General features: G+C 48.4%; 1 protein-coding gene across 2 annotated transcripts in view; it reads right to left on the bottom strand.

Annotated features, from left to right (window-relative positions):
• Nucleotides 1-522: 522 nt before the first annotated feature.
• The window catches only part of Slc6a17 (solute carrier family 6 member 17), a 30,112-nt gene continuing 9,141 nt past the window's right edge, over nucleotides 523-21,493 (bottom strand). The window contains exons 4-11 of one of the 2 annotated variants that reach the window (XM_059264955.1): nucleotides 21,253-21,434; nucleotides 19,600-19,710; nucleotides 6,576-6,817; nucleotides 6,158-6,350; nucleotides 3,766-3,949; nucleotides 3,015-3,174; nucleotides 1,267-1,429; nucleotides 523-891 (exon numbers count right to left, since the gene is read on the bottom strand). In XM_059264955.1, the coding sequence (XP_059120938.1) occupies nucleotides 523-891; nucleotides 1,267-1,429; nucleotides 3,015-3,174; nucleotides 3,766-3,949; nucleotides 6,158-6,350; nucleotides 6,576-6,817; nucleotides 19,600-19,710; nucleotides 21,253-21,434 (1,604 nt within the window). Of the gene's footprint in view, nucleotides 892-1,266; nucleotides 1,430-3,014; nucleotides 3,175-3,765; nucleotides 3,959-6,157; nucleotides 6,351-6,575; nucleotides 6,818-19,599; nucleotides 19,711-21,252; nucleotides 21,435-21,493 lie in introns of both variants that reach the window. The other variant, XM_059264954.1, reaches the window with a different exon arrangement.

The following is a 21,493-nucleotide window of genomic DNA, read 5'->3' on the forward strand; positions in this document are numbered from 1 at the left end:
ACACGTGTCCCTCTCCGCCATCTTAGCTCAGGAGCAGCCACGCTGGGTTGGACAGGATGATGCATCCTGTTCTTACAGCAGACTGGGCTAAAGTCCGCCTCCTGCGCCCTCGGCCCCAAAGCCTCGGCCCCCCACTACCACCATGACCAGCAGCACAAAGTGACCCCCCCCACAAGACCTGAGAACTGCAAGTGGTAGGTTTACAGGGAGAAGGGGGTGGCAACTCCTAAGGTGCCCACTTGAAGGTCCCCCATACTGGGATTGTTGTGGTTACATGGCTGCAACTTGGCAACAGTTCTCAAAAAGTTACATGGGGTGGAGGCCTGGAATAGGGGGTGGAATTGTCCCCAGTCCCCTGCTCATAGGCAGGGAGTCTGCTGGGACTTGGGTGGGGAACAAGGCAGGGCAGATCCTCTCTCCTTGGATTGGCCCAGGTCTGGTGGCTACCAGGGAGGAAGAGGCCAAGCCCAGCCAAGTGGGCAGGTTGGGTATTGAGGGGAGGCAGGCAGGATGGAGCAGTGGTCACAGCTCTGACTCAGGGGTGCTGGCCAGGAGGTAGCCACTTCCATAGCGTCCATTGGGATTGCCGCTGGTCTCCAGGGGTGATGTGCTGCCAGGCCCCAGATAGGAGCGGTGGGTGGGCATGGGGGAGGGTGCCTCACTGGGCACCTTGCTGAGGATGAAGCGGGTCTCATCATTCTCCTCCAGATTGGAGATGTCCTTCATCATCCGGCCCTTCTTGTAGGACACAGAGAGGGTGTTGGAGCCGTCAGAGAGCAGGTGGAAGTGCCGCAGGATGAACACCACAGGGATGGGCAGGGTGGCCACAGCAATGAGGGTGATCAGCAGCGCCATGGCCCAGTTGGGGAAGTACAGGTAGCGCTCAGCAGCCTAAGGTTGACAGCAGGAAGGATGCTGCAGGGCACCGGACAATGCCCCGCCCCCAAGCCTACAGGCTGATCTTTTCCCACCCTTGCCCATGGCCTCCCCTCCACCCTGACCAAGCAGCAGTAGAGATGATGTCCCCGGGGAGTGCTACTTGAGTTCAGTAAGTCACCTTGGTTAAAGGGGACCTCAGTGTCTACATCTGTAGGAAGAGCAGGAAATTCCACTCCACAGACATGAAAAGAGACTGCCTTAGAGCACCCAAGAAGTGTGCTGAATTTGCTGGGCTTCGGTTTCCCCAGTTATGAGAGAGGAATAATGACACTTCTTAGGGTTGTCCTAAAGATACAAGGGACTCTGGGGCTTGTGGGGGCCACTCACCTCCTCTTTAATCCAGGCACTGTAGCCTGGGGGTGACACCCCCAGCTGGATGATGCTGGCTGTGGTGAGAACAGCCATGAACAGCGGAGACACGAACTTCCACATGTAGAAATAGAAGCGGTAGGGTCGGAAGCCCAGCATCTCCGTTAGCTCCTGCATGAACCTGCCAGGCACAGCAGAAGACAACAACCTCTGGTACCTTCGCCACTGAGCCTTTCCTTGAGCACAGCCGCCTTCCACCTGCCGTGCTCAAGCCTCCCCCTGCTGGAGGAGAGGCAGTAATGCACCTACCTAGCATGGGAAGGAAGAAGCTTCCAAAAACCCCAAGATCTCTAAACCAGACTCAGTGCTAGAATTCCAGGAGGCAGGCAGGCTATGTGTGTGCTACACAAAACTCCTCTTTACCTCAATTGCACTAATTGAACCCGGACATTCCTTCTATTATGAGTGCAAGCAATCTCAAGAGTGTTAGCAATACTTGTGACTTTGTCATAAGTAGCTTGAATCAGACGTTTTCCTATCACATGCCAGTTATTGAAGATGTCTAGAAACACTTCTATCCACCACTGCTTTTAAATTACAGTTATGACTAGACCCACAACTAGATCTCCAGACTTGTGGCGGTAAAAATAGAGCACACGTTAAACCACACTAAACAATATTCAGTCAGTTTTCAGGACAATGAGCTTTCTGTAGAATTATGTAGAGATGGTTTATCGTATGCATTTAAAAGTAATACTATAAGAATAGCAGGAGGGCTTCCACAAACTGCACAGGAGTCCATGGCACCCACAGTCAGAGTCCTTCCAGCACAGCCTGCTGGAGCCCTGGCTCGTGGGGTGGATATGGAGTCTTCCTCCCTTCCCTTCTTCTTCCCTTCTCATCCCTCCTTCCTATTTGTTCTTCCTTCCTTCCCTTCCGTTGTTGTTTTTTAAACAGGGGCTTACTCTCTATCCCAGGCTGGCCTCGAACTCATGGCAATCCTGCCTCAGTCTCACATGTGATGGAATAATAGGCATTTGTCATCACACCTTCTTGGGGGCTCCTTTTCTTATGCTTCCCGCCCCTCTTCCTGTGTGTGCTCTCCCAGGAAGCCCATGTCCCCTGTGAGAGATGCTGGATTCCAAACCCATCTGGACAACCAGGAGGGTCAGGCTGAGTGAGTGGTGGAAGGCCTGGGTCCCTCTGAAGACAAGGACAGTGGACACAGTAAACACTAAGGAGTGGAAAGCTGGCAGTCCCAGAAGTCCCTGGGAATGCGGAGTTGACCATAAACAAGAGCTGACAGTAAGTGGAGACCTGCCTTGGGGTCAGGCCTTGAAATCAGATCGGACCTTATTGCTAAATCCCCTTTCCCCATGAGGCCAAAAAAGCATACCTTAAAGTTATAAAGCAGGCTGGCTGCTGAAGTCTACCGACTCTTGAGGGCAGGGGCCTGGAATCCAAGTGCTAACCAATCTTAGTGGTCATCCAAGGACTGGCTTGGGGAAGTTAGTTGTTTAGGCTGACATCAGGACCTGAACCTAGGATTCCCAAGGTCCTTTGCATGGCTCTGTCTCTTACTAGCCAAGTAGCCTCCAGTATTCATGTCTTTTTATAGGCCTCAGTTTGCCAGTGCCAAGGGGCCCTTTAGCTCTGATAGTCCATAATCTCCTACCCCTTTCACAAGCAGCCATGAGAACACAGGACTCCCCAGAAAGCTCCCCACACACACACCTGTCCCCACCACTCCTCTATGAACTCCTTACTTCTTGGTTCCATAAATCCAGGCCACAGCGATGTTCTCAAGGATGACGATGACGGTGAGTGGCAGGGTGGCCGAGTAGTCATCAAACATGGTGACAAAGTAGTTTCCGGAGCGCTGGACGAACAACAGCCCCACGAAGAATGCAAAGACACAGCAGCCCACTACAGAGAGCCGAGAGGCCGGTGTGGGGGCACAGGCGCAGGGTGGGTGGGGCCTTGGGGACTCTGGGAGACCTAGCCACCTCCCACCACACTGCTCCCAAGCAGGCCTGCAGCCCGCCTCCTCTAGGATTCACTGACACAGCCCTGCAGGAGAGTGCTGGAGGCTGAGGTTCTGAGCTCCCCTAGATCAGGCAGGAGACTCTTGAGGAAGGCATAAACTCGGTATTCTTCCCTCATGCTCCCCGCTCCTGGCACAGCCCCAGACTCAAGAGAGCTGCTCCACTTAAACACTGAATTGAATTGAGATGATTCAACTGATTGGTCCTACGATCCTTCCCCAGGAAACCTTAGTTTTCCCATTTGAGAGTGGGAAGATGCTCTGCCAGACTCCTACCGCCCAGGGATGCAGGGAGGAGGTAGACAGGTATCCTGACAGTGTGGGTAGCTGAATGGCACATCCAGGTCCAACTGTCTACAGTCAGGGGCAAGAGCCTTCTGCAGATGGGGTGCTGAATTGCCCAATCAATTCAGAACCTAATTGTTGTGCGCATGCTGGGCTGGTGTCTGGCAGGGCAACAGGGAGTTAGTTACCTGTGAAGATCTCCTTGGGCACCTTGAAGGTGTCGATGATAGGTGTGGTGATTCCTGCCATGGTCCCGATCATGCTGCCCAGTCCCAGGTTGATGAGCATCAGGAAGAACATGACAGACCAGAAGGGGGAGGCCGGGAAATGTGTCATGGCCTCAGTGAAGGCGATGAAGGCCAGGCCTGTGCCCTGCACAGACTGAGGGTGGGGCAGAGAGTGGGAGCCACCCTTACTCCAGAAGTCCCCTGCCTCCTTTCCCTCTGGAGGAATGGGAATCCCCATTCCCGCTTTCATAGGAATCCCCATTGCCACTTGAACTCTTTCAGCTTGAGAGAATGGATCTCAAACCTTACTGAGTATCAAAATCTCTGAAGAAAGCTAGCTATAGTGACTCACACCTGTAATTCCAGCACTCAGGAGGCTGAACCATGAGTTCAAGGCCAGTCTGGACTTCACATGGAGTTTCAGGCTAACCTGGACCACAGATTAAGACTGTCTCAAAGCAACCAAACTAAACCAAAATATATTTTTTTAAAGTCCCTGAGAGTTTCCCTGAGGGACCTAGAATCTACAGGGTGTTTAAGGACCCCAGTGATCCAGGTGAAGATGCTCCCATCTAGAAACACACACACAACGTGAGACTCTGTACGTCTAAGACATCATCTTCACTCATGATGCAACCACAAAGACCACTCCCAGTTCTGAACTGCTGAACTCCAGACCTTAATGCAATACACTCAGGCTCAGCTGTCCAATGGAAGCAACTGGATTCTTTAAATACTCGCTCCGTGTCAGAGTCTCCTACAGACAATGCTTTCATTGGCCTAGGGTTAATCCCGTATGAGGTTTTATACAGCTATGGGGGGGGGGGGGGACTCTTGGACAGTCCGAGTAGGGAGCCATTGCTTTAACACAGAGGCCCTTCTCACAGACACACTGCCTGCTCACATCACTTATAACTGTCCTGTGATATTGAGGGAACACATGGTCCCACCTGAGCTGTCATTTAGATACTCTTGAGGTTTCATTGTGTGAAAACCCTGCTATATTCTTAGATTTTTCAGAGGACCAGATCATGCCCATGAGAATGGAGCAGGGAAGAAGAGGATGCTGCCTGGGAACAGCTAGTTGGGCTCCTTCGTTCTTGACCACAGGAGAGAAGCCAGAGATGGTGGGATGCAGCTCCCATAGACCAGTCTTTATGCTTTACTTCTGTTAATCCTTTTTTTAAAGTGCACAGAATAAAACCCAGGGCCACATGGATGTTAGACCAGCAGTCTACCATAAAAACTGCATCTCCAAACAATGGAGCAGCCTTTGATGTGGTGCTCAGAGACCTCTATGGGAAGCTTCTGGTCTCATGAAGAAACTCAGGGCCTAATGGGGCTTGCTATCCCCAACATGAGCCTTGGCTCTAGCCAGAGTCCCGGGATATGTGGGTTTGTTTCCTGTTACCACTGTAGCTGAAGAGTCATTTTCAAAGTGTCCAGAGGTGCAAATGTAAACAGGAGAATGTTATCCCCACTTCAACCTGAGCATTACTGAGGAGGCAGCATCTCTGCTCTAGCCCAGGAGCTAAGTGTCGCTGTGGCAGTGGATGTGAAGGCAGTTGAGGGGGGGGGAGGAGTTTCAAGGGATGATGCAGGACAAGGACTCTGGGACAATAATTCTGGAATTTTTTTTTTCTCACTAACTAGCTGTGAGGTGCTGATTGACCTGATTAACCTCCTCCCCCAACCCACAGGCTGCTTATTGATAAAACTGGGAACGATATTCAGACTCGACTCACAGAGTTGCCTCGGGGTCAAAGGAAATGGGAACGAGAGGGAATTAACATTTACCTGTTTCACAGGTTCGAAGTGGATTGTACACACAGGGTCCTGTGTACAGGAAGCCTGCTCAATAAATTTGGAAGCTGACTCAAGCTGACAGGGGCTCCTGTGACCTCAGCATTCCCTTGGGCCTTTCATCTAATCATAAGCTTCCCTCTGGGCAGCTTTGGCTAACACTTTCGGCCTTTCTCCATCTGTATACACAGTGAGTCTTCGCTTGTTAGTAAAGGGATGACTCTATGGCAGTGGTTCTCAACCTGTGGGTCACAACCCCTTGGGAGGTCAAGCATCCCTTTCACGGGCGTCACATATAAGATATCCTGCGTATCAGATGTTTACATTACGATTCACAAATGTAACAAAACTACAGTTACGAAGTAGCAATGAAATAATTTTACGGTTGGGGGTCATCACAACATTAGGAACTGTCTTAAAGGGTCACAGCATGAGGAAGGTTGAGAACCACTGCCTGTTTTCAACCTTTCTCAGCCTGTTCCCACGCTCCAGGCACAAAGCCTATCTTCGGGTTCCTGCCTATCCTGGGAAGGGCAGTCTGTTCGGGTACCTTGTCCAGCTCATCCTCCAGAAGGCAGGGATCCAGGCCCAGGGCTGAGAACTGGTTTTCCTTAACAGTCATGATGACATTGTACATCTCTGAGTAGTCCTTGGTGGTCAGGTGTGAGAAGTTGACATGGGGTGGAATGAGGTCCCGGCTCAAGACGTTGGAGTTGAGGTACCCTAGAATTTTCTCAGCATTCCTGCATTGCAAAGAGGGCCGGACCAGGTAAGAGGGTAGGAGTGTGACCCGAGAGGCCCCTCCCAGAAACCCAGGCAGGGCACCCACAAGCTACTGACAGAAACATCCAGGATGATGATCTCATCCCTTATGGGATGGAGGGGACCTCTCATCCTGCCCAGCCCACCTACTACCCCTGTGTGAGGCAGGCAGGAAAAGGAGGAACCGGAGGGGCCATGCCACCTACTCGACCACACATTTCTCATTCATGATGTTGGCTTTGAAGCCCAGCACAGCAAACACCACGAGGGTGGCCAACACCGAGGTGAAGAAGTTGATGAAGGACACCAGGGCAGCATCGAAGTGGCAGTTATTGTCCTGCTTGTTGTAGCTGGAAAAGGCGATGACACCTCCAAAGCCCAGCCCCAGGGCAAAGAAGACCTGTGTGGCTGCCTCCCGCCACACCTGGGGGTCCAGCATCTTGTCCAGCTATGGGGTGACCAGGGGAGCAAAGAAAGAGACAAAGAGATGATGGTTTTACTCACGTGTCCACCGTCCCCATCCTTTCCTCAGCCTCAACAGAGTTGATGCAATATGGCCTGGTACTAAGTATCTGTGACTGTGAGATTCTGGGCAATTCACCTAACTCCTCCAAGCCTCAGCCTCCTCAAGTGCAAAAGACGGATGAGAGTGTCAACTTCAAACATTTAAAAACGCTGAGTGCTTACACAGGAGGCTGAACTGTAAGAGCATTTGGGTGGCATGGAGCTTTCCAAAGCCTTTTTCAAATCAAATGTTCTTTCACTCTTCATTCCTCAAGGTAGGAGCCAAGGAGAACAAAATAGGCAGGGTTCCAGCATCCTTGGGGTTTGTGGTCTAGTTAGAGAGATGGACATTGGTAAACTGATCCCACCAACAGCTGCAAAATTGCAAATATAGCAAGAGCTGGGCAGTCAGGTACTCAGTGCTCAGAACACCTGTGACAGGAAGATCAGGAGGTGAGGGATGCTGCCCAGGGGAGGGAATCCTCAAGCTAGTCATCTGACCATGACGGCAGGGGTAAGTGTGGGCATAGGGTGGCATATAAAGGGACGTGGAAGTGCCTAAGGTGGTTACACAATGAGGGGGTGTGGCTGGACTGATGAAGTGGTATACATGTGTTGGCACAGGTAGGGGTGAAGGTGAGGTGAGCAAGTGGGGTGGTACAGATGAGATGATATATGCAGGAGAGGTGATACAGGTGGAATGGAGCAGGTGGTACAGGTGGTATGATGTAGACAGGAGAGGTGATGCAGGTGGAATGGATCAGGTGGTACAGGTGGGATGATGTAGGCAGGAGAGGTGATGCAGATGGAATGGATCAGGTGGTACAGGTGGGATGATGTAGGCAGGAGAGGTGATGCAGATGGAATGGATCAGGTGGTACAGGTGGGATGATGTAGGCAGGAGAGGTGATGCAGGTGGAATGGATCAGGTGGTACAGGTGGTATGATGTAGGCAGGAGAGGTGATGCAGGTGGAATGGATCAGGTGGTACAGGTGGGATGATGTAGGCAGGAGAGGTGATGCAGATACAGCGGTACAGGTGGGATGGTGTAGGCAGGAGAGGTGATGCAGATGGAATGGATCAGGTGGTACAGATGAGATGGTGTAGGCAGGAGAGGTGATGCAGATACAGCGGTACAGGTGAGGTGGTTCTTAGGAGATAGTACAAGTCAGCAGGTGTGTTTGGGACGGGACAGTGAGGCAGCACAGGTGAGGCAGGTGCAGGTGGGATAGTGTGGGTAGGCTAGTACACGTGGTGCTGAGAAAACCCAGAGTCAAAGGCTCATAGAGATCTCTGTATTCATCCTAAGAAACACTTGATCCCGGATCCCCTAAGGGGCTGAAGAAAGAGGGCTGCTGTTAGATGTGCTTCACGAGGAAACCGGTGTATGTAGCCAGGAAGCTGCAAGGAAACACCTTCTGGAGGTCCAAGTGGCATGTGATAGTGGCTTTGCCAGATGGTGCTTAGGGAGAGATTTAAAAGGGAGAGATGAAGACCTTAAAGATGGACTGAGATGGGTATGCTAGACTGGGAGGCCATGTTTGCGGTGTGCCTGGAGACGGGGCTGAGGGAAGAGGAGGTCTGTGGTGCTGGGCAGAACAGGTCTAGACAGCAGGTTTAGAGAGGCTGAGTTTAACGTGCTGGGAGATGTTGAGTAGGGAGCTGGACAGTTTTACTGCAGAGAGCACAGCTGGAGATGGAGGCTGTGACTAGTGTGTGTCCCTGTAGGAAGTAAAACTATAGATAGAGAGTGAGGAGGGGACTGATCCTCAGGCCAACTCCATCTCTAGAGTTTCGTGCCGTGCCGGGAAGAGGAAGTCATCTCAAAGGGAGCAGGAGACACATAAGGGGAAAAACCTGGGGGTGGTACATTGTAGAAGGAAGGGCAGTGTTCCCAGGGATAGATCCCCAGAGAGGAAGTCAGAGGTCAGGAGGTTACAGGTGGGATTAGCTGTTCAGAGATCCAGAGGCCCTGGAGCCAGGTGGAGGGAGGGAGACAAGAAGCATACAGAAAGAACCAGGCATATAAGCTAGTCCTTGGAGAGGCCAGCCTTGGGCAGCTGAAAGGGCATCATCAGGAAAAATCAGTGAAATCAGTGCTGTTTTTTTATATTGTCATTTGTTTGTTTCAGGCACTAAGGCTTGATGACTAGATACACAAACTAGTTGGGGACAGGGATGCAGGGATAGGGCATGGAGTTGTCTTCTACAAGAGCCCTTTGAACTACTCATTAGAAATGGAGGAGGGTGAAGGACAGGACAGGTGCAAGCTGGTCTATACATCCAGTTTCTGCCTGTCATGAGGGGCTCTTGTGTGTGTGTGTGTGTGTGTGTGTGTGTGTGTGTGTGTGTGTGTGTGTGTGTCTGTCTGTGTGTGTGTGTCTGTGTGTCTGTGTCTGTGTGTGTGTATGTGTGTATGTGTGTCTGTGTGTGTAAATGCACAGCATGAGGGGTGGAATGCAGGGCCTCCTGCATGCTAGGATCCTGCTCTACTTCTGAGCTTCATCCCTAACACTGAGGTTTGGCTTTTGCTGGAAGATGAAAGGTTTTAGTTTTTGTTTTGTTTTGTGTTTTGTTCTTACAGAAGTAACCCAGGCCCAGGGCTCCTATGTAAAATCTTGGGGCCAAACTAGTTTGGACTTGAGGCTTTTGCTTCTAATTTTAATTTAAGACAGTAATATGGTGCTATGAGACCCAGCCATGTTAACATCCCCTAGCAAGGTTCAGGGCAGAACCCTGTAATCAAACACTTCAGGGTTGCAGCAACACAATATGAATCTTCACACCAAGTGAATCAATAAAGACTATAAATAGCCTGGCATCTGTGCAGGCCATTTTCCCTCCAAAGGAGTTCTGCAGGAACCAAAGCAAAAAGCAAAGCGAAGCGTGTGTTTTTAAGGCGTTAAGAAACAGAGGTCTGTACTGGGCCTAATAGAAAAGTGGAGATCAGAGAAAAGGAGAAGAAACTAGTCATTCACTTCTGAGAAAGGACACACTCCTCCCCTACCCCTCAGGTGACAGATTTTCAATGACTCTCCAAAACCCAGAAATGGGTTGAGGGATTACTGTAACATGAATACCTAAATGATCTTAATAAAAATCCCAGAGCCAGATATTGGGGTGAAAGCTGAAAGATCAAAGAAGCAGAGTGGCCACAGCCACCACCTCTGACCTCACCAGCTCCTCAGCCAGAAAGAGCTCCGGCCGAAAGGGCTTCAGCTGAAAAAGCCTCTAGCTGGAAGGGACACTTCTGCATTCCTGTCTCCTCACGCCTTATATACCTTTCTCTGCCCAGCCATCACCTCCTGGGATTAAAGGTGTGTGTGCTTCCCAGTACTGGGATTAAAGGTGTATGTCACCACTGCCTGACCTCTATGTTTAATCTAGTGGCTTGTTCTGTCCACTGATCTTTGGGTAAATTTTATTAGGATACACAATAATTCACAACTGATGACATATACTTTGAGGTCGTGCTGGCCATCACCAGTGTCTCCTGGTGTCCACTGTGATGGTTTCACCTATCTTTGAGACCCAAATATGGGACTTTGTTAGGATTCCCATCATCCCCTAAAGCTAAACAAGAATGTGGTTATATGTCAAGCCCCATCACTGTTTAGGGCTAAATTTCTTAAGTAAAAGCAATTATTCCAAGGGAGACAGCCCAGTCCCAAACTGACTAGTAAGTCTGATCTAATAACTTGAGGAACATCTCAAAGAACAGGGCAGAGTTGAGGTGTATGTAACCGTTTTGGTTAGAAACAAATGTTTCTTTTATTAAGATCATAGCTATCATTATTCTTTTTAAATATGGCCCGTATATTATAAAATGAACAAAAGTAGGAAAGCGTAGTATAGCAAGCCCCTACTATAGCCATTACCCAGTTTCAGAAACCATCAGCAGAAGACCAATCTCATTCTTCTAAATCCCCACCTGACCCCCAGCCCTAGATGACTTTGAAGCAGACTGAAAGCTACAAATTGAGATTGGAGGCCCCATAAAATCACCTAACAGTAGAGTTTACCCTTGGAAGGGAGATTTCCCTGTGTGGGTGTTCTCCCACACCCTTGCTTCTGGTCCATAGCTTACATGGGGGACACTTCTGCTGATGGAGATGAACAGATACCCAAAGCCAATCTGGAGGTGAACTGCATCAGGAGGCTTCAGTACTGAACGCCTGATGCTACTTGATTTTAAAGGAAGCTCTTGTCAGGCTTCATGGGATGACAGTATGTGGTTTCAAGAAGTGCCAATGGAGGTCAATCGAGAGGGATGCCCCATGTCCCTTCCAAATATTGGGATAAGACTACAAGAGGAGAGGTGGGAAAGGATTTTCTACTCTGGAGAGAAGCCCATTCCCGCCCACTGTGAAACAGCATTGGCTTCCTGCTGTTTCTTTTGCATGGTGTCTAAGTCACTTCCTGCCAAGGGAACAAGGTATTTTGCAGCACAGAAGATGCTTTCTGAATGCACAAGCAGCTGCTGAGCACCAGCCTGAGTGACACATTACAGCAGAACCCACGTGAGACAGCAGCACACACCCTTGCTTCTCAGTATTTCTCTAGCACCTGCCACGGCAGAGCCAGACTGAGCCACAGACACCAGATGGCACTGGAGTGCCAAGTTCCCACTGCCTAAGAACAGTGTCACCTTCACAAGGGACAGGGACAATAATAGCTTGTGCTTGCCGTGTGTTCCCCACTTGCCAGGAGCAGTTCTGAGCTCCGCTGACAGCTCTGTGCAGGGGTATCACTGTGCACTCTCTCCTGCAGCTGTGGAAGTAGACGCCAGGAGTTAAGGAACCTCCCCAGTGGAAGCTGGGTGATGAGCTGGTCACAGGTCACAAGGCTGGGCACCTTCTTAGAAAGGTCTTTGCTCAAATGGGAGTCAAGAAGTCCCACAACTAGATTGTTTTCTTGGGATCTTAGAACTTTCAAGAACCTCTCTGCTTTTCTCTGAGAACATATGTGTGTGTGTGTGTGTGTGTGTGTGTGTGTGTGTGTGTGTGTATACACTCATGATCCTTTGGGCTCCTTTTCTTTACCTCTCAACCCCAGAAGTTCAGTTTCCTTTCCCAGAAATAAGTAACTGTGGTTTGGCTTCCTGAATATTCTTCCAGTGAGGTTCAGACAGATACCAGCACATGAGACAGACACCTCATGTTACAACATATATATACAGACAAGTGTGTATATTCCTCCCACACTCCATGGAGCTCTTCCATTCTTGGAGCACATCATCTTGCTCTTGGTCTCCACTTCCTCAATGTGCGGCATCCCAAAGAGTCCCAGAGTGCCTAGCGAGCTGCTCTGCTCTTTCCACTCACAGCCTCACTCCACAGTTAATTCGCTTCCTTTGGAAAACAGTAGTAATAAGAACACTTGCCCTGAGGGGCATTAGAGGGGCAATAGTTGATATACGAGAGGAGTATAACACCTCACTGACCTGGGAAGCAATATGCTCCCAGAATGTTCATTTGCAAAAAGCTGCATCTCAGATTGCTGAGAGCTAGGGGTGACCCGTGCTACTGAGGTCCCGCCCACTCCAGAGCCCCATCTACCAGATGGCTTTTAGGGCCATGCCTGTTTAGGGCCACTGTTCCCAAATGGGCAGTGACACACACTCACACCTCCTTAGCCCTCAGTGCCCATCCTTCATTCTTATTCCTAGCTGACCATTTGGTTTCCTACCTCACTGAGAAATGCCACTATCAGAGGAGAACTCCCACCATTAGAACTCCCTCCCCACAGCTTCTTCCTGTCAGTGCCATGCCAGGGGCTGCCCTCTCCCTTGTGGGTGGGTGTGGATCCAGCTAACACCAACTCTTCCCTCAAGGACCCTGGGCCTCTCTCTGATGCCATCTTTCTAAAGTGTACAGGCCAACAATTTTTAGCACATAAATGTTGAACAATCAGTATCACTATCAATTTAGAGCCTCTTCCTTGTCCTTAAAAGAAGCACATTTCTATTAACAGTCCCTCAAGTCCCCTCACATCCAGCCCTAAGTGACTACTAGTGTAATATCTCCATGGATTTGCCTATTCTGGACATTTCATATGCTTGGAATTGCATGTTCTGTGGCCTCTTGTGTCTGGCTTCTTTCGATTTGCTTACTGTTTTCCAGTGTGCAACAATGCTTCCATATTGTAGCATGTATCAGTACTTTATTCTTGTGTGCTGCGAAATATGTTCATAGGGGGAGGGTGGTCTATTTCTGTGTGTCCACTAGCGGAGGTCAGAGGTCAGCCCTGAGTCTCTTCCTCAGTTGCTCTCCACCATTTATTTATTTATTTTTTGAGACAGGGTATCTCACTGGATTACTGATTCATTGAACACTGATGGCTAGCATAGAACTTAAATAGAACCCGGTCTCAGGGATCCTGCCTGCATTCACAGAGCTGGGTTACAGGGACATGCCGCCATCCCTGTCTCTCTTACATAGGTTTTAGGGATCAAATTCAGGTCCTCGTGCTGGCATGGCACACACTTATGCTGACCATGCCATTATCATAGCTCTGGTGCATCATGCCTTCCTGTGGCTGGGTACTACTTTATTTGATGCACCTACCTACCACCTTCTGTTTGTCCATTCCTCAGCTGATTGACATTTTGCTTATTTCTACTTTGGGGCTATTATAAACCATGCTGCTATGAACATTCACGTTCAAACTTTGTGTGAATATACATTCTGAGTTTTCTTGGATACAAGTCTAAGAGTAGAATTGTTCATCATACAGGGACGCCAGACTTTTTCAAAGCTTTTGCACCATTTTCAATTCCAGCCTGTCAGTGTTTGAATTATTTTCATCATTGTATAAATTCTGCAATAATATACTTGACTTAGGGGCCCTCTCCACTTACTATTCCATTTCTCCTTTTTTTTTTTGTTTCCTTTTATAGTGAAACTACTGGATATAAATGCTCCTCCTACTTGTCTCTAATGCATCACCTTGCATTTTCTTCTAGTTCATTACTATTAGCGTTTGTCCCCATATTCTACCAAAACATCTCTTACGAAGGTCACCAATGACACTTCTGTTGCCAGATGATTGGTCATTGGCCATCTTCATCATCTGCCCATCTCGCCTTTATTCAAACGTTTCCCCCACTCTGCCTGGGGACACTGGATATGTGTGCCTCTTTCTTCTCTTCTGCCTCCCTTACCTGCTACCCTTCCCTCAATCTATACACACTGGGGCTCCGAGCTGAGTCCTCCTTCCTGACAGTGCTCTCCAGGAGCTACAAACCACGCCATAGCTTTCAATCCACTACCCAGAACTCCCAAATATGTTCCTTCACCCATTACTTCCTGATTTATAGAAATTGCCACACAGCCTCTCCACCTGCCTATCTGACATTTTAAAACTGCTACTTCCCAAACAATATTCTGGGTGTTCTGCATAAACTCTGCTTCTCCTGCTGTCCTTCCCATCTCTGTAAATGTCATCTTCATCCCTCTGGCTGCTCAGGTAAAAGACCTTGGAGTCACTCTTGACTCCTCCGACACCTCACATCCAAACCACAGCAAACCCTCTTGAGTGTCTTTCCTAAGTGTTTCTTCAACTCAACCAACCCTTATCCCTCCATTGCCGCTTGCCTCACAGTGGCCTCTCACCCAGGGACCCGCACAGCAAATCTCCTTATTCTCCTCTTAGACTCCCTATGGTAGTCTCCTAAGAGGCTGACCATATCATCTTATTCCTCTGTCCATAACCTCCCACTGGCCAGAGTTTACACCCAGGAAATGTTCAAGTGTCTTTATGGCCTCCCAGACCCTCAGAGCCCTAGTCAGACCACAGTCCTGTCTTCCTCCCTTCCTTTCTTTCTAGCACACTTCCTAGAATTTGCAAGCTGCTCCAGCCTCAAGCCCCTTTCACTCCTTGTCTCTATGTCTAGAATGGAAGGTGTGGTTTGCATATACCTGAACCCTCACCTCCTTAGAGTCGCCATTCAAATGTCCTTCCTCAGTGAGGCATTCCTTGACCTCTCTGTACAAAAATGCAATTCTTCTCCCGAGATACCTCAGTTCTTTGTTCTCTGCTTTTTTCTTCCCCTCGGTCACACTGGTCAGTAACAATTCTTCATCTTATCTTATATCGTCCGTTCTGAGGGCTGGGAAATTTGTCTGCTGTATTCATGGGCCGAATCTTGGTCTTAGACCAGTGCTAGGCACCCAGTGAGTCTTTGCTGGATGCATGCAAACATGAATGACAGGCATTTGGGCATTTGGAGCATGCCAGTCTCCTGCTACTAAAACAAATGCTGTAGCAGCCAGTACTGAGTACTAACCATTTTGTTTATATATGACTACACTTGTTGGGAAAATACCCAAAGGGAAATTGCTGGGCCAAAGGACATGAATGTTCATAATTCTGACTGCTTGAGAGTTTATACAGCTAAAAAAATCCATAATTCACCATTATATGTTGGGCAAATTACTTGAGATTTGCATGGCACCTCATGATGATCTGGCTTTGTAATTGGATAGGAAAAATGATAAGAAAAAGCTGTCTGGGAATTTCAAGTAGTTCATTAGCCATTAACACCAGTTGCTATCCCAACGGGGTACTAGTGAGTCATCATAGCATCAGGGTCACACATCAGATCCATGCTTGCAGACATGGACAGAAAGAACAGTCTTATAGCTTGGTTATTTTCTGATGTTCAAAGAAGTCTGGGAAGGAGGGGGGACCTCTCACATCATCTAGCATAGTCTGAAAAAGAGTCTGAGATGCCCTGGTCAAAATTTCCTTGGATTCTGTTCAGGATGTGGAATGACATGACCCCTTAGGATGTTATTAATATTGTAGCCTATATGAATGAAACAATGTCCATCCTGGGAAACTCTGGACAGTCACTTGGTACTCTATGACACCAAGAACCTTAAATGTCCCTAGAGACTTCATATCTCCTGGTCCTGAGCTAAAACAGTCACCTCTCTGCAATGGTCCTCAGCCTCCACGGACTATAAGATGGCTGTCGCTGAGAGTGGATTCATTTTTTCTGCCCAGTATCTGGAGGGATCTGTAAATAGAAACCACACTCCAGATGAACAGTGGCACAGGCTGTCTGGGTACCCTTGACGGGGAGTGCTCAAGTCTTCTTAGCCACCACCCCTTGCTCAATGCAGTCCTCCAAAGTCAGGGGCAGGAGCTGTACCATGAAATTGCTCAGTGGGCACAATGTCAAGATGGGTCACAAAGGCTTGACCTGGAGACCAACGAGTCAGATGAGCCATGAGCTGTACCATGCTGGTTCTTGGGGATGTGGCTCCTCTAGGGGCTTCTAGGTTTAATTTTTCAGCTCAGACAATTCTGGCCTCTACAAATGCCGAGGTAGAATCACATGGCTTCTAGAAATAGTTTGAGAAAGGAGGTGCCCCTGCTGTTCAATGAGTACATAAGCTATATGCATCTCTTTGATGGACAAAAATGAAGCCTGTCAAATGCAAATTGATGAGAGTTATATGCCTGGTGTAAGTGTTCACAGATACAACCACTTGGAAAGTATTTTGGCTGAAGATATGCATACCCTTTGAGACACCAATCTCAATTTTTACTGTATTTGCTCTAGAGGAACTTGCACAAACATTTGTGTAATAATGTTTATTATAGCCTGTGCTAGTTCATTTTTATTGTCAACTTGACACCCCTAGGAAGAGGGAATCTCAATCCCACTCATATCAGATTGGCCTATAAGAGACTGTCTTGATTAATGGTTGATATGGAAGAGCCCATCCCACTGTGGGCAGCACCATCCCCAGGCAAATAGATCTGAGCTAAATATGAAAGCAGGCTGAGCACGACTCTGAGAGTGAGCCAGTAAGCAGCATTCCTCCACAGCTTCTGCCTGAGTTCCTGCTCTGATTTTCCTCAATAATAGACTGTGACTTGGAAGTATAAGATAAAATCAGCTCTCTCCTCCTTAAATTATTTTTGGTCATGCTATTTATCCAGCAATAAGAAAACTAACCAGAACATAGCCTTATCAGTAATAGTAAAAACTAGCAACAACTTAAATGTTCACCAAGTAGAGAACATTTTAGTTGAGCCCTGTGGTGAAATATTATATCACACTGAAAATAGATATGCTATAGCCTATATACCAGTATAAGTTAAAAAAAAAAAAAAGAAAGAGAGAAAGAAAAAAGAGTTGTGTCATTAAAAATCAAAAGCAAGTCATTTAAGGATACCTGTGAAGATATACATAAACTTTAAGAAGATGTACAATTGCTATACACTGTTTATAGAAATATGTCTATGTTTAACATCTCAAAGAATGCATTAGCAAGATAAATCCCAAATTCAGGATAACAGTTTCTGTAACCCCCAATTTGCATATTGGAAACTAATGTTCAGGAGTGGTTCCCTGTGATTAAAGTGATTAAACTGTGAGGAATCCACTCTTGTGAATGGGATCAAGGTCTTTACAATAGAGGCTCAAGCTGGTTCCTTTGCCCTTTCACAATGGAATCTTCTGGTGCCTTCACCTTGGCCTTTGCAGTTCTAGAACTATGAGCAATAAATTTCTTTTGCTTATAAATTATTTAGTCTAAGGTATTTTGTTATAGCAGCAAGAGCAGACTGCCAGTGGCTGCCTTTGAGAAAGGAATGTGACATCAGAGAGCATTACAAAGACACTTGATTGGTATCTGTAATGTTTTACTTCTTTAAAATGCCTATTATACTACTAGAGATATAATTATAAGCTTGAGATATTTCAGAATTAAAGAGACATTGTAATGGGTGTCTGAATCCAATGAAGTGAATCGAAGTTTTAGGTGTGCTGGGGCTGGTGGCCAAGTCCAGCGAGTCTCTACCATTAACTTTAGGATCTTCACACCAATGACTCTTAAGTCCATCAGCAGCCTATCTGGAGACGTTTGTGAATCTCCATGTGCATGTGCATCATCAGAGCATATAATATCCTCATATAGCTCAGTGAAGTCTAACTCAAAGACTCAAGTAGACATCTGAGATTGTGTGACTAGGGTGACTGTTGAAGTAGTTCATAGAGGCTGATGGCCTTCTCATGATCACTTACCCCAGAGGAAGCAGACTGGCTCTCTATCAGATATCACATGTTAACAGCCCTATGGTTTGCTTTAGGAGACATACTTCATGCTTTAGAAGGCGAGTCTTTGTGAGCATGTCTGTAGAAATCTTGGTTGTTCAGTCCAAAGATGCCTAAGGCCAGTTTATGCAGCTATGGGTAGTGTAGGTCCTAACAATGTCCATCCTCCACACACCAGGAACCTACTCACAACAGCAGGGCAGGAGAGTCAGAGACCTGGGGACTTCAAACTCCATGGAATCTGGTGTTGTAGAATATTGTTTTAAGGTGTGTTACTTTTGTTTATGTTGCATTGTTTAACTCTATGAAGCTGTGTTACTGTGCTTGTCTAATAAAGAGCTGAATGGCCAATAGTAAGGCAGGAGAGAGACACAGATGGAGCTGGCAGGCAGAGAGTATATATAGAAGGAGAAAACTGGAAGGAGCTAGAGCTAGGAGCCAGAGTAGGAAGAGGACATCAGGGGCCAGGCACCCAGCTATGCAAAATGCCTGCCACAGAGTAAGAGTAAGATTTACAGAAGTAAGAGAATGGGAAAAGCCCAGAGGCAAAAGGTAGACGAGATAATTTAGTTAAGAAAAGCTGGCAAGAAATAAGCCAAGCTAAGGCTGGACATTTATAAGTAAGAATAAGCCTCTGTGTGTGATTAATTTGGAAGCTGGGTGGTGGGGCCCCCAAAAGAGCAAAAATAAAACAACAATAATCTGGGGTTTTCTTTATCACCCCATGTGAACTACCTGTGTAAGGGACTGTGTATGTGCATTTGTATGCATATGTATGGTGGCGCTATTGAGCCCTGAGGTTTCAAGTTGGTCTGGCCCAGTCTGACCTGGAGCCCATGGGCTAGAGTCTTAGCAGGCTCCTTTTGGCTGCTACTTATCAGGGGAATTTGGAGGTGAAATTCTCAGCCCCACCAGCTGGAGGCGCTGATGTACATTATTTAGGGCAATTTGAAATTATTATTCCCCAGTGGCCTGACTCACATAGCTGTGCCCAGTGGTCTAAATGGTCACGGCCATGAGATGGGGACAGACCACCTTCCCAAAGGCTAGGTGTGCATATTCAGGACACCTGTTTCTCAGCTGCATCCTCTATGAATGAAGGCCCCTCACAGCACCTTCACAAGCTAGTCATGGGATTAGGAGAGTGGCTGAGTGGGTTCCTTGTTCTCCTGATTTGGGTACAAACTGAAATTCCTGGGGGGAGTTCATCTTCTTGGCTCCTGTTATCACAGATGCACGGAATGAAGCTCCCTCTCAAAAATGAACGAGTAAAGCTCCCTCCTCACATTTGAACGGACTATGCCTCTGCCGCTGCTGCAGGCACACCCGGTGTTTTTCCACGTCCTTGCTCACGTGGTTTCCTTTGATTAATAAATCATCCTGGTACTCACCGAAGCCCTTTCTGTTCTGCAAGGCTCATTTCAGACGCCACCTCTTTTCGGAGGTGATTTTTACTTTGATTTTACTCCGATTGAAGCAATGTCCCTCTCCTTGAAACACGAGGGCAGGGCCTTTGCCCCTTTCTTGTGCCTTCCTACAGGGGCTAGCAAAACACCCGACACACGGTTGGGTTTGGGTGTAAACGCGCAGGAAGCCGACCAGGCCCGGTGGATCTGCCAGGGTTCCCCCCCATGTGGAAACCACAGACTCTTACCTTAGGGGTGAACATGTGCAGGATGCCATCAACCGCCCCTCGCAGCAGCAGCCCCCGAACCAGGAAGCAGGCCAACACCACGTAGGGGAAGAGGGAGCTGAAATACATTACCTGCAGAGAAGACAGAGGCCCCTGTCAGGCAGAGCCCCTCCTACAGCTGGCACACCCCCCCCTTCCTGGCTCACAGCTGGGGCCCATGATCCTCCTCTGATATCAGGCAGCAGAACTTGGAGCCTGGAGCCCCCAGGCACTGAGCCAAACCCACCATCCATCTGGCCCAGGCAGGAGCAGAACAAGCTGGAGTCAGCATGGCTGTGTCTGGAGCTGGTCTGCCTTTCAAGGGCTGGCGGGACTGAACTAGCAGTCCACACTTGTAACGGCTGTAATGGGGTGAAAAAACATTATGCTCTTCCTCCTCAGCGTCCCAGACTCATGTCCCCGGTAGACCATTCCAGGATCTCTCCTGTCCTTAGAGGTCTTATAGCAGAAGGCATCTAGGAGGTCTTGACACTGTTCCCCACCAGAACCCACCAGAAGAGGGCCTAGCCCCTAGGGATCCGGAACCTGAACTATGTGCTACTTGCTAGGTGGTATATGTCACATACCTTTCTACAGCCCCGTGTGCCTGGTACAGAGCCATACACAAAGAATTGGATCATGGGACCTCGGCTGCAGTGAAACAAATCCTGGGGTATGAAGGACAGGGCAGCAGAAAGGCCAAGAGGATGCTTCCTGAACTATCTGCATAAGTATTGACCTTTCAGCTACCATCAACGAATCCTGAGGCCTCAGGCTACCCACTTAGTATGCGTCCATCTCCCCATCTCTAAAGGGCTGTAATATTCCTAACTTATCATGTTGGTGAGAGCCAGGGATGTGCAAATGTGACAGTTCTGACAAATGCCATGAAGTGTCAGCTGCTATTCTGGCTTCCGGAGAGGGAGGAGGTTGGAGGCTGAGATGATGCCACTGGTGTTTCTACAACTCAGCTTCCTTACTCATCCATCTGACAAAGAACCAGGAGCCTCGGCCGACCAGCCAGGGCTCCAGTTCCAGCCCAGACAGACTAGCCATGTGACATTAGACGAGGCACTTTCCCCTGTATAGACCTCAGTTTCCTTGTCTATAAAATGAGTGGGGGCTCTCGGATGTCTGTTATCCTTGCTATCCCTGGCAGTCCATGAATTCTCCTAGGTCATAAATAATAAAGATTGGAACTGCTGGGAAAGGAGGATAGGGCTCAGCTGTGATGACCTTCGTTGACGGGACTGTTTGGGGGCCTCAAAGTTCTCAGCTGCTCTAACAGTCCTTTATCGGCAGACAGCATAGGGCCGAGTTTCATCAAAAACTTCTTAGACTACCCGATGCAAGGGCTTTTTCTCGAGAACTTAAGGAGGCATCACCTAGACAGGTGCCACCCCAAGATCAACACCTCTAGCTCCTTAATGTTTGCAGAACAAGCCTGAGCTGGGAGCACCAGGGCACATAGGGGTCCCAGTAATGACTCTCCAGCAAGCTCATCCTTGAACTGTCTGTGGTGACAACGCCCCTACCCCTCCCAAGAGGCCAATGCTGTCACTTAAGTATTGTTCCTTGGTGGGCTGGGATCCAAGCTCCTGCTCTCTGGGTCCCTGCTGCCTTTTCCCAGCTCACCTTTCCAGAGGACTGGATGCCCTTGACTACTGCCATGCCCACGATGCTCCAGGCCACGAGGAGGCAGAGTGTCATCTTCCAGTTGAGGCCTCCGCTCTCTGAGATGGAGTTGGAGATGTCCAAGGCCTCTCGATACCAGAAGTATGTAGTGGCTGAGCTCTTCTCACACTCAGGCTCCACCACTGAAACCACAGCAAAGGCCACAGGGCCTCAGCTTCCAGCCCTATGGGCCATCTCCTGT

Source organism: Peromyscus eremicus, chromosome 6 (genome assembly GCF_949786415.1).
Source record: "Peromyscus eremicus chromosome 6, PerEre_H2_v1, whole genome shotgun sequence".
NCBI lineage: Eukaryota > Metazoa > Chordata > Mammalia > Rodentia > Cricetidae > Peromyscus > Peromyscus eremicus.